Raw genomic sequence first — 12828 nt, forward strand, 5'->3', positions numbered from 1 at the left:
CAGGGATCAACCCTGTGTGCATTTGCAGGCGAATTCTTTTACCCACTGAACCACCAGGGAAGTCCCATTCTCTTTTGTTTTTGGCTGAGTGTTATTCCTCCGTGTGTGTACACCGCAGTCTTCATCCGTCAGTGCACCGATTTAGAGTCTAACCAGCGGTGCGTGAGATTTCCCTTTTGTCCACATCCTTGCCAATACCTCTTTGTTGTCTTTTTGATAATAGCCATTCTGACAGGTGTAAAGTGATATCTCATTGTGGTTTTAATTTGCATTTTCCTAACAATTAGTGATGTTGAGAGCATCTTTTCGTGTGTTTCTCAGTCATCTGTATGTTGTTAAAAAATGAGTAGAGGATCTGAATAGAAAATTTTCCAATCAGGTTATTTGTTTTTTTAAATATTGATTATATGAGTTCTTTGTATATTTTGCATATTAACAACCTTTATCTGATACATTGTTTGCAAATATCTTATCCCATTCAGTAGAGTGCCCTTTCATTTTGTTGATAGTTTCTTTCACTGTCTGAAAGTTTTTCAGTTTGAAATAGTCCAATTTGTTTATTTTTGCTTTTGTTTCCTTTGAGAAGACAGATGTAAAAAAGATGGCTAAGTCTGATGTCAGAGTGTACTCCCTATGTTTTCTTCTGGAAGTTTTATGGTTTCAGGTCTTACATTTGAGTCTTTAATCCATTTAAATTTCATTTTTGTATATGATATGAGAAAGTGGAACAGCAGTTTTGATTATTTTGCAGGTAGCTGTCCAGTTTTCTGGACCATTTATTGAAGAGGCTGTCTTTTCCCCACTGCATATTCTTGCCTCCTTTGCCATCGATTACGTGACCATATAAGTGTGGGTTTATTTCTGGGTGCTCTATTCTGTTCCATCAATCTGTGCATCTGTTTTTGTGCCAGAGCCATACTGTTTTGATCACTGCAATTTTGTAGTATGGTCTGAAGACAGGGAGTGATACCTCCAGCTTTGTTCTTCTTTCTCGAGAATGGTTTGGCAGCAATCTCTCTTCTTGATAACCACCATAGAACGATGAACATAGAGGGGGTTTGTGCAGCACCGCTTGTAAAAGCAGAAACTGGAAGCAGTCATCCTTCAACACAGAACTGGTGTAAAAATTTATAATATTCACAGGTTAATAAATGTAGAATCATCCATGACCTGGATGATGATGCAGCTTTAAAAGAAAGGACAGGTCTCCATACACTGATGCAGAGTGATCTCCTGTATACTAAGTAGTCATGGACGGTGTGTACAAGAATCGCGTTCATGCAGGAATCAAGTGTGCACGTGTCGGTGCCCAGCTGGGATCTGCAGGGACATCCAGGAAAGTGGGGACCATTGCTCTTGGGGGCTGGGGCTCTGTAGCTGAGAGACCGGCAGAATGCATGACTTTTCATGTATCATAATCTGAAAAAAAAAACATCCTATCTTGTGACACCACTGTGAGTAATTAAAGACAGCACAATAGGGGTTAGGAGTGGTGAGTGCAGTCAGACCATCTTAGATCCTAGCCCCACCACAAGGTGTGTGACTTCGGATGTGTTTCTGACCTCTGTGTGCCTCAGTTTCCTTCTCTGTAAAATGGGGATGCAAACAGAACCTAACACAGGGCTATGAGCCTGAAGTGGGCAGGTGCACGTGAAAGCTCCTGGTCCCTGTCACACAGCAAGGATGCGGCAAACACCAGCCACACTCTGTCAGCCCCACTGCCCCTCCCTCCGCTCCCAGGCAGGTCTCCGCTTTGAGACTCCTCTCCTCCCTGAGACTCCTCTCCTCCTTGGGTGCCTGCCCCTGCCACCCACTAAGGGTGGCTGTTTTAACCTAAAATCACAAAATCATATCTGTAAGGAATCTGGAAATTAATCGTGTTCTTCACCTTGTGGAGACGGCCTCCCTTGGGGCTCATCTGGAAAAGAATCCACCTGCAGTGTGGGAGACCATAAGGTTGCAAAGAGTCGGATACGATCACCTTGGGGAGTTGTCAGATCTGCCCCCCAGGTAAATGCACATGGGCTCAGGTGGGCGAGGGCCTGTGCACTGCCTGCTGTGGCCCAGGTCAGCGCCCTGGAGCCGCTCAGGACAGGTGGGCAGCCGGGCAGGTTTGTCTTCCTGCTATATGAGGCCCCATGTAGCCCAGCCTGGCCTCGCAGGGTGCCCCGGGGCTCACGCCCTCGTGGTGCTGGTGGCGAAGAAGAACTTGGCAAGGGGCCATAACAGGCTGGCCTCACAGCCTCATGCAGGAGGCCTTCACGTTCTCCTTTCTGCTCCCAGGGGCCTAACGTGATGGAAGATCAGGACCTGCGGGAAATCGGCATCAGTGATGCGCAGCACAGGCGGAAGCTGCTCCAGGCCGCGCGGTCCCTGCCCAAGGTGCCACCCACAGCGCCTCAGCCTCAGCGAGGGGCAGGGCGGGCTTGGGGGCCACCAAGGGGGGTGTGCCCCATCCTGGGAGCCCCACGGGGAGCACAGTGTCCTGTTCACCGCTTTGCCACGTTCTGAGGGCAGCAGAGCCCCAGGGACAGTGCACACCTAGTCCAGCCTCAGGAGCAGGTCGTCTGGCGTGGAGCCTGGTGCCCGCAGGCGTGGCCTATCACCTGGAGGCCAGGCCCTCCTCCCGAGGCCCGGGGTGCGGGGCAGCACAGGAAGCGGTCTTTGCCTGGGGGGCTGTGGGAGGTAGGCCTGAGCCTCTCCTCAGCTCTGCTGGCGCAAAGTCCCCTGGTCCCTTCTACTGCCAAGGTCTGAGGACGCACAGATGAGTCCCAGCAGGGAGGCCAGCACCCGCCCCACAGACGCACACCGTCTCCTTGTCCCGCCAGGTCCATGACCGTGCCGGGCATAGACGGGGCCTCACAGACCGTCCCCCCATCTGGCCTCGCCTGACAGGGCACCTGCCTTTCTAACTGATTTCCCGCCTCAGCTGGGCCCTGATTCAGCAGACCTGGGGTGCCCGGGTGGCCCCAGGTGAGGCCAGAGCTGAGGCAGAGATGGCTGTGTGGGCCGAGGGACCCAGGTGCTGAGCTCATAGGCCCTTGATGGTCCTCAGGCGCCATCCGACCCCTACCCCAGCCTCCAGTGTGGTCTCTCACGTCCCTGGGGTCCCTGCGGTCCTTGTCAGGCCTGCCTCCTGTCCTCGCTGCACAGGTGAAGGCGCTGGGCTACGACGGGAACAGCCCCGCGTCAGTGCCCTCCTGGCTGGACTCGCTGGGGCTTCAGGACTACGTCCATTCCTTCCTGTCGAGTGGCTACAGCTCCATTGACACTGTGAAGAACCTCTGGGAGCTGGAGCTTGTCAACGTGAGTGCAGTTCTGCTCAGGCCCGGCCGGTCAGTCCTGAGCCATGAGTGTCCCTGGCTGCCCTGTGGCGGGGCTGGGAGCCCAGGCGTCCCCTGACCGCTCCCCGCCCCCCCCACCCAGGTCCTGAAGGTGCATCTGCTCGGCCATCGCAAGCGCATCATCGCCTCCCTGGCGGACAGACCCTACGAGGAGCCGCCCCAGAAGCCTCCACGGTTCTCCCAGCTGAGAGTGAGTCGGGTGGGTGGAGAGGGAGAAGTGTGTGCTTTGTGTTGGCAGGAATTGAAAAGAATCTTTTAGGATTTCTCAGAGACAGTGTCACCTCTGTAGGAAAGGAGCAGCAGAGCTGATCCCTCTTCTCCCAGTGTTGGGGTCAAGTGTTGGGAAAGTCAGGAAAACAAATACCCAAATCCCAAACGGCCATGTCTGAATGTCACGTTCAGCTGTCTGGGGATTGGAGTCCCCTCAGGCAGTTTGACATGAGCCGGAGACAAAGCCTGGAACACGGCAGGGCTGGGTCTTCCTCCGTTTCTTAAGGAAATCCCTGTGATTTTTAAAACCTCACAGATGTTTTGTTGCTCAAGGCAGGTAATTTCTGACTGGAAAGCAGGTTAGACTGTGAGCCTGTGGTTCAGGATGACTCTCCCCAGACCTGCAGGGCTGCTGGTGGGCAGTGGGTGGGCCCTGGGCTAGAGTCTCAAAGTGGGCACAGCTTCAGCCTTTCACACGTGAGGAATTCAGGGCCCAGGCTGGTTCTGAGACCAGACGCTCCGCTGACATTCAGACATGGAAACCGAAGAGACAGGGTGCCCATCGGGAGCACAGTGTCTTCTCAGGAGGGACCCTGAGATTGAGTCACGCGTCCCCAGGACCTGGAATCAGCTGTAGCAGACAGTTTTCTCTTTGAGAAGGTGGAGCGCGCTTCCCCACCCTACAACCACCCCTCCTCCCTGCGCGCTCCGGGCTGCAGGCTGTGCTCGGGACTGGCTGCCCACCTGCAGGGCCCAGTTGTCAGGGCTTTCTGGCCGGAGGAGTCTGGCCCCTGATGCCCACCTCCTGCCCTTTCTCACCGACTCTCCCCTGGAGCTGGACCCCGATACCAGTTTCTCACCGATACCCCCTGGGGCTGGCCCCGATACTGGCAGCCTGAGGCCTGGCCGGGCAGCCCCCAGACTCACGGCTCTCCCTGCCGCAGTGCCAGGACCTGTTCTCGCAGACGTCGTCCCCACTGAGCCAGAGCGACTCCTGTGCCGGGCGGTCAGCTGACCTGCTGCTGCCTCCTGGGGACACGGGCAGGAGGCTGCACGACAGCTTGCACGAGCCTGCAGCGTCCTCTCGGGCAGAGCGCTTCAGAACCCAGGTGGGCGGGGGGCCCAGATGGGGTCCCTGCACCCCTCCCAGCAGGACAGGGTTCCCCCTGCCTGGCGCAGGCTGCAGGCTTCACCCCGCCCCCCAGCTGTGGCCTGGCCCGCGTCCCCCACAGGGCGAGCCTTCACTCCGCGTCTCTGACCCACTTCTCTTGTGACACACTGGTCTCAGTTCTGGCCCGAGGAGTCCCCACACCTTTGCACCAGCACAACTTTGAATTTTACAAGACTCAAAAAGCATGTTGTCTGGCAGTTTTAGTGACTCTGTATCAAGACTTTCCATCTTGCTGGGAGCCCTGAATTTCCCTTCGTCCCCATGCCTTCCACCTGTGCCCTAGTTGAGGACCCCGTCATCTGGCCCGTGGTGGCCTCCCACCCCCCTGCACCCCGACTCCTGTCACAAGGACCCCTATAAAGCACATTGGTGGCCACGGAGACACCCACTACCCCAGGATCAGATCGTCTCCGACACCACAGAGCCTTCTATGTGGAGCTGCTCACAGATGGGCGACTGAGGTCCCGGCTTCCCTACCCGTTCTCAGCCTGGACAGGCCTCGCCTCTGCCCCAGCCCATCTGAAGGGCTGGTCTGCCTCTGCCCTGGAGCTCCCGGAGGTGGCTGGCAGGCCAGAGCCAGGTGGGGCGCTCAGGAGCCCCTAGAGCGGCAGGCTGACCTGGGGCCCTACATGTTCTGCAGGAGGAGCACCGAGAGGCCAAGCTGACCCTCCGGCCCCCCAGCCTGGCCGCCCCCTACGCCCCTGTGCAGAGCTGGCAACACCAGCCGGAGAAACTCATCTTTGAGTCCTGCGGTTACGAAGCCAACGTGAGTAACCCCTAGCTCCAGTGCAGGCCCCATGCTGTTCTCAGCTCTTCAGCCGTCCGGCATTGCGGGGAGAGGAGTCATGGGATAGGGCCCAGGTCGGCTGGGCGGTCCCAGCGTGGTGACACGGACAGCTGAACATGCCCACTGCTCGCTCCCACAGTATCTGGGCTCCATGTTGATCAAAGATCTGCGAGGGACAGAGTCCACACAAGACGCCTGTGCCAAGATGCGGGTAGGCTGTCGCGGGCGGTGGGGTACTGGGCACAGCCAGGACGGCAGGCAGCAGATGGTGGCGCGAGCTGCAGCTGCGGGGCCCCGCCCTGAGGAGCAGCATTGACAGGCCTCCCATTCACTGTAGAAATCCACGGAGCACATGAGGAAGATCCCTACCATCGTCCTGTCCATCACGTACAAAGGGGTCAAGTTCATCGATGCCTCCAACAAGGTGTGTCCCTCTCCCCATTCCTCACTCCTGCCAGCAGGGCGCCTTCCTCAGAACCTCCCCGCCTGTTCCTACCTCCGCCCCTGGCCCGTGTCAGTCTCTCATGCACCCCCTTACCTGGGTCCCAGGGGACAGCTTGTCTTCCTCAGCGTGGGCCACTTCGCTGCTCACAGGCCTTAGAGAGCGCAGGACACCCCCAGGCCCCGCGCTCAGGCCCTGGAGGGCAAGAGGGGGCTGGATGTGAACATTTACTCCCTCGGCTGCTGTGGACAGGGGTGGAGACCCCAAACCTAAATCAGAGGAGATTAGGCGCCACCCTCGACCCCTTCGCCCCCAGAGAGCAGATGAGGAAGTGGCATTTGGCCGACGCCCTGGGCTGGGACCAAAAAGTAGTGCTGGTGACGGGGCACTGCAGAGCCTCTTTCTCCGCAGAACGTCATCGCCGAGCACGAGATCCGGAACATTTCCTGCGCGGCTCAGGACCCAGAGGACCTGTGCGCCTTTGCCTACGTCACCAAGGACCTGCAGACCGGCCACCATTACTGCCACGTCTTCAGCACGGTGGATGTGGTAGGTGGCGGCCACGCGGCCCGCGCACTGGGTGCTGGCCCCTGGCGGGCACGGAGCCGCGCCTGTCAGGAGCGAACGCCGGCGCACAGAGTGGCGCAGTGGCTCGCCCAGGGTTCTGGCAACAGCACTTGCCCTGCTTCTGGCCACGCGTGTGTTCCCGGGCCAGGGCTGCACCTCCCCTGGCTGTGGCTGACCCTCCTGCGGGGCCGTCTTCCTAAAAAGCCCTCCACCAACAGGGAGTCTCCTTCCGCCAGAGCCCAGCTTGGGCTGCGCCCTGGCGCCGCTGGGCTGACGGGAGGTGTTCGCGTGCCGCCCCCGGGGAGTGGACGCATGACCCGGGTGGCGGCCCCGAGACGGGGCCTGTGCCAGGCTTGCTGCCCCCAGGTCTTCAGGGCCTTGCCCGGGACCTCCGTCAGTGCTCTGGGCCCAGCCACAGCCTCTCGGCTTTGACACGCGCTGGCTTGTGAGCTAGGAACTCCCCTCCCTGCTCCACACCTGCACAGCGGGACAGAGTGTAACTATTTTAGGGCTTGTACTAAAGAGGAAGTCCCCCAGAAGGTGCCCAGCCCAGTTCCTACAGCTCACCTTCCCTGTCATTTCTGGGCCCCACGCCCTGAAGCCACAGGGACCCCCAGGGCTCATCTCGAGTGGAATCACCCACAAGGAAACAAAGTGTGTGCTTTGTTCAGACTGTTCCTCAGGACACACGTCGCTTTCAGCGCAGCCCTTCCCTGCACCTGTGTGCTGCTGCCCAGCCTGTGTGGGTCCCCGGGGGCGGTGGGGGGAGCGTCAGGTCGGTGCTCCCCGCTCCCTCCTCTCACCCTGTGCCCTGCCTGCTCCCAGAACCTGACCTATGAGATCATCCTGACGCTCGGCCAGGCGTTCGAGGTGGCCTACCAGCTGGCCCTGCAGGCCCAGAAGTCCAGGCCGATGGGGGCCTCTGCCGCTGAGGTGATCGAGACCAGATCTTCCAAGCCGGTGCCGAAGCCCCGGGTGGGCGTGAGGAAGTCAGCGGTACGTGGGCCTCGGGGCCCAGGGCCCCGGGAGGAGCGGGGTGGAGGGTCTGGTGCGGCCGTGACCCCGCCCGTGTCTGTCTGCTTCGCTCTGCGCCCCAGGTGCTGCCGTCCCCCGACAGTCGCTGTTGTCCCTGTCACACCCGCCCCGCCCACCGTCCTTCGTACCTCCCGCTGCCGTCTGTTAGTCCTGGAGTCAAGGTCTCTACACCTGCTGTGTGTGTCAGTCTCCCTGCGGGACCGTGAGCTCCTGGAGACTGGCGCCCCCCGACCCGTGTGCCCGTCTTTCCCTGAGCTGCCCCGCACCTCCCTCTGTGCTGTGGCCTGTCTCTCTGCTGTGTGTCCTCCTCTCTCCAGAGGTCAGGGTGCCCGCCGTGGTCTTGCCCGGGGGAGCTCTCTGGCCCCACTGGGTTTTCCAACCCCTTCCCGGCTTCCTGCGCCAGGAACCACCCAGGGACCCCAGCCGTTCCGCGCCCCCAGGAGACAGCCTCCTGGGACATTCCTGCGAGGTGCCCCCTCCTGCCCCCCACCCCGAGAGCCGGCTCTCTGGCGGAGAATATAGGGCACCCCCGGGGACACGGACGCCAGTGTGGCCCCTCTGACCCTGCCCCCTCCTCCTTGGCAGCTGGAGCCACCTGACACGGACCCTGACGCCCAGTCCCACGCCAGCGTCTCCTGGGTCGTGGACCCCAAGCCAGACTCTAAGCGGAGCCTCAGCACCAAGTACGAGACCACTATCTTCTAAGCACCCGCCCCGCCTCCACTAGTCTCACGTGCCTTCAGGCGCCTTTCTGCTCTTCTCAGCTCTCCTTCCACCCGCTGAGGCCAAGGCCCCACCCCCGCCCCAGGCCTCCCCTCCCGCGTCAGCTCACCCCCCGCCACCGGACACTGTGAATCTCCCCTTGGTCGAGGATGGCTTGGCGAGGGGGCGAGTTGCCTTTGAGGTTGGGCAGCGGGAGGGCGGCACGCTGGATCCTGAGGGAGGCCGTCTCCAGGCAGTGGCCCCCCCGACGGGGCGGGGCTCCCTTCCGGCTCCTCCCCCAGCTTGAGTCTCACGCTGCCAAGAGCTCGCCATGCCTCTCCCGACACAACCAGCCACTGTGACCGCCTGGGGCAGAGCCGCTCACGCTGGCCCGAGGCCTGTCTTCCTGCCTGAGACCCTCAGCTCAGCGCTGGGCTGGGCCGGGATCAGCCCACTGTGAGGGCCCTAGGGCACATGCCTGGCTCCAGAGCCTGGGACACCCACAGGCTGGCTCCCCGCGCCTGGAGTCTGTCTCGGGGGTCTTGAGCTGCGTGGAGTGGGATGGCTCCTCACGCCTTGGCTGGGGAGTGACAGGCGGGCGGAAGAGGAAGGCCGCCCTGTGGGACCCGCAGGATGGGGTCAGTGCCCTGCACCTCCTCCCCTCAGGACGGCGCCGCTCGAGGGCGGTGACCTGGGCCGGGCAGGGCTTACTGGCGCTTCTCCGTGGTGTGGGGATCAGGGCGGTCAGCAGCGGGGAAGGCGGCGCGGAGGCTGTGGAGGCCCGGCGCCCTTGCGGGGGGAGAGCCGTGGTTCCGTGGGGGGAAGCACAGCACGGAGCGCGACTCGGGAGCACCGCCGCTCAGTGGCGGCAGTTCCTTTAGAGCCGAAACCCAGTGGACAAGCCGAGGTGGGTCTCCTGCCTCCTGCCCTCGTGCCTTCCGAGCAGATGCCTGAGCCACGGAGGGTGCTCGGGGAGGCCGCGAGGGGCCTTCTGTTCTGCCTCCCTGTTTCCTCTCCGTCTCCTCCACTGTGTGCAGCCCCTTTGGTTAACCTTTTCCTCCCCCCGTTGTGTTTGCTTCTGCCAAGCTGAGCCACCGAGGAACCGACTGTGCTGCAGAAACAGCCGTGCGGAGCGCAGGCTCCCGCCACCGCCGCTGCCACCGCCGCCTCACCTGCATTGGAGACCCAGGCCCACCTCTGCCCGCAGGACTCCTCCCGGCTGTGGGCCCGGGCCGGCCGCCAGGCCTCGTGGAGGGAGCCCTGCCCCGGTGCCAAGCAGCCCTCCAGCCTCTAGCAGATGAGACTGGGACTCCAGAGACCCTAGAAGTGGCTTGTCCAGAAAACGTTTTTTAATAGAAAAATTTTTTTTATAAAATTAACTTTTAACACTTGGCTCAAACCTCTAGGTTAAACTGCCAATCTTTAGACCAGTGGCCATACGGTCCGAAGGTAGTGGGCCTCTGTCCTCAGGCCGGGGCGTGAGCATCCTTGGGCAGCTCCGAGAGGAGACGCTGGGTGACCCGAGTGGCCCGACAGCTGCCCCCATCAGCTGCTGCTCCTTTCTGAGCCGCACACCCGGTTTCTCGTCCCCGCTGTGGCGGCTTCCACTCCGTCCCCGGCGGGCCGGGCAGAGGATGAGCAGGTCCCGGGCTACTGTGGTCAGACCACCGCCCTGGGCTGCAGGCCACGGGCCCTCCAGTGACCTCAGGCCGGCCGAGTGGGATCAGAAAGGAGAGGAAGCAGCTGTGTTTGTCTTGGGCATTAACGGGTAGGTCAGCTGAGGCGGCTGCCTGCAGGTGTGTGATTTATCTAATCAGGTGTGTGTGATTAGTACTCACTTTGGTCTGACTGTCCTCCTTTCAGCTCTGGGCTCACCCAGGCTCTGAGGGCGGAGAGGGCTGGGTGCGGAGGCAGTTTGCTCCCACAGTGTGGCCTCGAGGGCCGGCTGTGCCGCCGGAGGAGCCATCCTGCTGGCCGGCTTTGCTTTGCGCCTTTGGTTGCGTTGCTCCTGGAGGCAGTAGAGTGGGAGGGTCTCATTCCTTGCGGCTGGACCAGGTCAGCTGCATGTCTAGCAGCTCCCAGAGCAGAGCCTTTCCTCCCCAAGCAGGCCCCCTGCTTTGCAGGCATGGTGCAGTCGGTCCTGGGGTCAGTAGGTCCAAGGCCTTGGCCGCACCCCACCCCCTGGCCGAGAGCTCCGGGGGCAGGGGGTGCAGGCCCGGTGGGCTCCCTGCACCGTCCACACCACAGGCCCAGGGGGTCGCCCTTACTCTGGGATGGAGACAGGTGGTCACCCTGCCCTTTCAGTACTAAACAAAGACCTCAACACCGGAAGTCTGACTTCATGTCCTCCTGCTCCCAGGGCCTGACAGTTCTCCTGTGCAGTATTCAGCCCCTCCTTCCAGGGATGGACAAGGAGCCCAAGCTGGGTGGGGAGGCCGCGGGTCCAGCCACAGCACAGGTGCTGTGCCCTCTTCCTCCTGAGGAAGGCCGGTCTCCTCTAAGTAGGCCCCTCGTGGTGGGTGGTGGATCCACAAAGAAAACTGTAGACACTACGATGAGTTCCTCAAGCTGTTTTTTGTTTTGGTTTTATGTCCTAGGTAGGTGTCTCCTCTTGAAGCTGCTATATCTTCTTTATTTATTCAGGGTGTTTTCATATTGGAAAGCCTTGGCTAATCTGCTCTGGATTTTGAGATTGGTTTATTTCTCAGTAGTCAAAAAGGGAGGGGCTAGATCTTTTTTACTCCTCCTCTGGGACAGGTACTCTCCCTTCCCTAGAAAGAAATATTATAACATTGAGGACAGGCTTCACATGGAGAAGCCTTGCTTCTGCACGCAAACGCAGCCCCGTTCTGAACCGAGCAGGCCCTTCAGGCAGGACTGGAGATGGGGGCGCTCTCTGGTCTGCCCTCCTCCTCGCAGCTGCTCCGAGTGAGCGGGGCTTCCTTCCAGACAGGCTCTGCCTCTGTGATGCTCACACCCCTCCAGGGCCTCCAGCTGCAGCTCTAGGGAGTCCCTCGAGAAGCCTGGGGCTAAGCAGGCCAGTCTGCCCTCAGCCCGTGTTGGGGGGTGCCCTGGCCTGCAGGACGACTGTCAGACACAGTTCACAAAGTGTTGTTGCTAACGGTGTGGCAATGGGACTGAATTGTAATAAAATGTTATTTAATCTTTGTCTCTGTATTTTGATACTTGAATGACTTCCCCTTCTATTTTACTGTACATATAATTGTTAATCTGTCCAATTTTGTCTAAATTACGAACATCTTGTGGTACCAAGCGTAACCGACCTGTGCGACAGCATAGACTGACCTCACTACATGAGAGAGTGTAAATATTCCTGGGCTTTTGGCTTTGGTTTTGTTATTTTCGAAACTGTACAACTTAGAACAGACTGAATTAATAAATGAGAAGTGACATGAAGCCAGCCTTACGTTGTGGAGTCTGAGTTAGAACGTTTCCTGACGGTTTTCCAGCAGAAGCGCAGACACAGGCCAGCCGCTGGCTCGGGGTGCGAAGGAGGATCCACTCTGCTTGGCTGGCACCAGTCTGGGGCATCAGCTCCACCCGGCTCTCTCCAACAGGAAGGGCTGTTGGTCAGCGTTGACCCTGCTCTGGTGTGAGGGCCCTGCGGTCACTTTCCTCTCCTCAGGTTCTGCTGGTCTGAACGCCGAGCAGGGCCTGGGCTGGTCACCCACAGACGTGACTGAATGCCAGTGTTATCAGGCCAATGGGAGTCGAGAGCTCTGGAAGCAGAGTCTCCTTCAGGAATGCATTAGATTGTGGAGGCAAAGTTTTACACAGACAACTACTACCAGCCCAAGGCCACACAACGAGGCTGTCCACACATCCTGAGCTGTGGGGATGGGAGGGACACGGTGCTCGCCAAGCCGGCTGGCCACCTGGGCTGTTGGTCAGGAGAGCATTGGAAAGACACAGGCAACACTGACGACCCCAACAACCGCCCCATCAGCCCTCACCCCTGCCTGGGTATTGCCTTCTCTGCAGAGGAGGAAACTTGAGGCTCAGAGAGGTTAAAATGCCCACCCAGGGCTAGCCAGAGAGGCACCTAGAAACCCTCTAGTCCAGTGATGTCCAGCTGTGCTGGTTCGTGTTGGGCACCCAGGCCTGCCAGGCCATAGCCTGCACTTGACCGAGGAGGAGCCAGAGCTGGACTGCAGGGAGAGGCGCAGGGGTGGTGGGGCGGCCCACAGCCGGGGTGGAGGGACACGTCCCACCGTGCATCGGTCCACGCTCCCATCTCTACCCCCTGCTCCTCAGGACCCAGAAGCAAAAGCAGGGGCCAGGAATCGGGCACTGCCTCCAATGCCCATGCTTGCACTGTGGGCCCCAGACCAGGCCGCCACGTGCCCTGCTCCCCACCCTCACTGGCCCCCTCTCGCAGATGCGGCGTGGACCAGTCACCCAGGCAGCAGGGCTGTCAGGAAGGAGGTGAAGTGACCAGGGGGCTGGTCTAGACACCCTCTTGTTGGCCTCGGTGCCTCTGGCCTCCAACCTCGCAAGGGTCCAGGTCCCCCAAAACCCAGTGGGCAGGCCAGCGGGCCTTCTCAGCTCA

General features: G+C 59.9%; 1 protein-coding gene across 10 annotated transcripts in view; it reads left to right on the forward strand.

The window, feature by feature from the left end:
* ANKS1A (ankyrin repeat and sterile alpha motif domain containing 1A) overlaps positions 1 to 11675 on the forward strand; it is a 171947-nt gene extending 160272 nt beyond the window's left edge. For 5 of the 10 annotated variants that reach the window (XM_042237560.2, XM_042237562.2, XM_060403097.1 and 2 more), the window contains 11 exons: positions 2284 to 2382; positions 3154 to 3306; positions 3427 to 3534; positions 4499 to 4663; positions 5366 to 5491; positions 5652 to 5723; positions 5850 to 5936; positions 6366 to 6503; positions 7347 to 7517; positions 7619 to 7717; positions 8142 to 11675. In XM_042237560.2, the coding sequence (XP_042093494.1) occupies positions 2284 to 2382; positions 3154 to 3306; positions 3427 to 3534; positions 4499 to 4663; positions 5366 to 5491; positions 5652 to 5723; positions 5850 to 5936; positions 6366 to 6503; positions 7347 to 7517; positions 7619 to 7717; positions 8142 to 8261 (1338 nt within the window). In that variant the 3' untranslated portion in view covers positions 8262 to 11675. The remainder of the gene's footprint in view (positions 1 to 2283; positions 2383 to 3153; positions 3307 to 3426; positions 3535 to 4498; positions 4664 to 5365; positions 5492 to 5651; positions 5724 to 5849; positions 5937 to 6365; positions 6504 to 7346; positions 7518 to 7618; positions 7718 to 8141) is intronic. The other 5 variants (XM_027958432.3, XM_027958434.3, XM_042237561.2 and 2 more) reach the window with 4 other exon arrangements.
* The last annotated feature ends 1153 nt before the right edge of the window (positions 11676 to 12828 follow it).

Source organism: Ovis aries, chromosome 20 (genome assembly GCF_016772045.2).
Source record: "Ovis aries strain OAR_USU_Benz2616 breed Rambouillet chromosome 20, ARS-UI_Ramb_v3.0, whole genome shotgun sequence".
Lineage (NCBI taxonomy): Eukaryota > Metazoa > Chordata > Mammalia > Artiodactyla > Bovidae > Ovis > Ovis aries.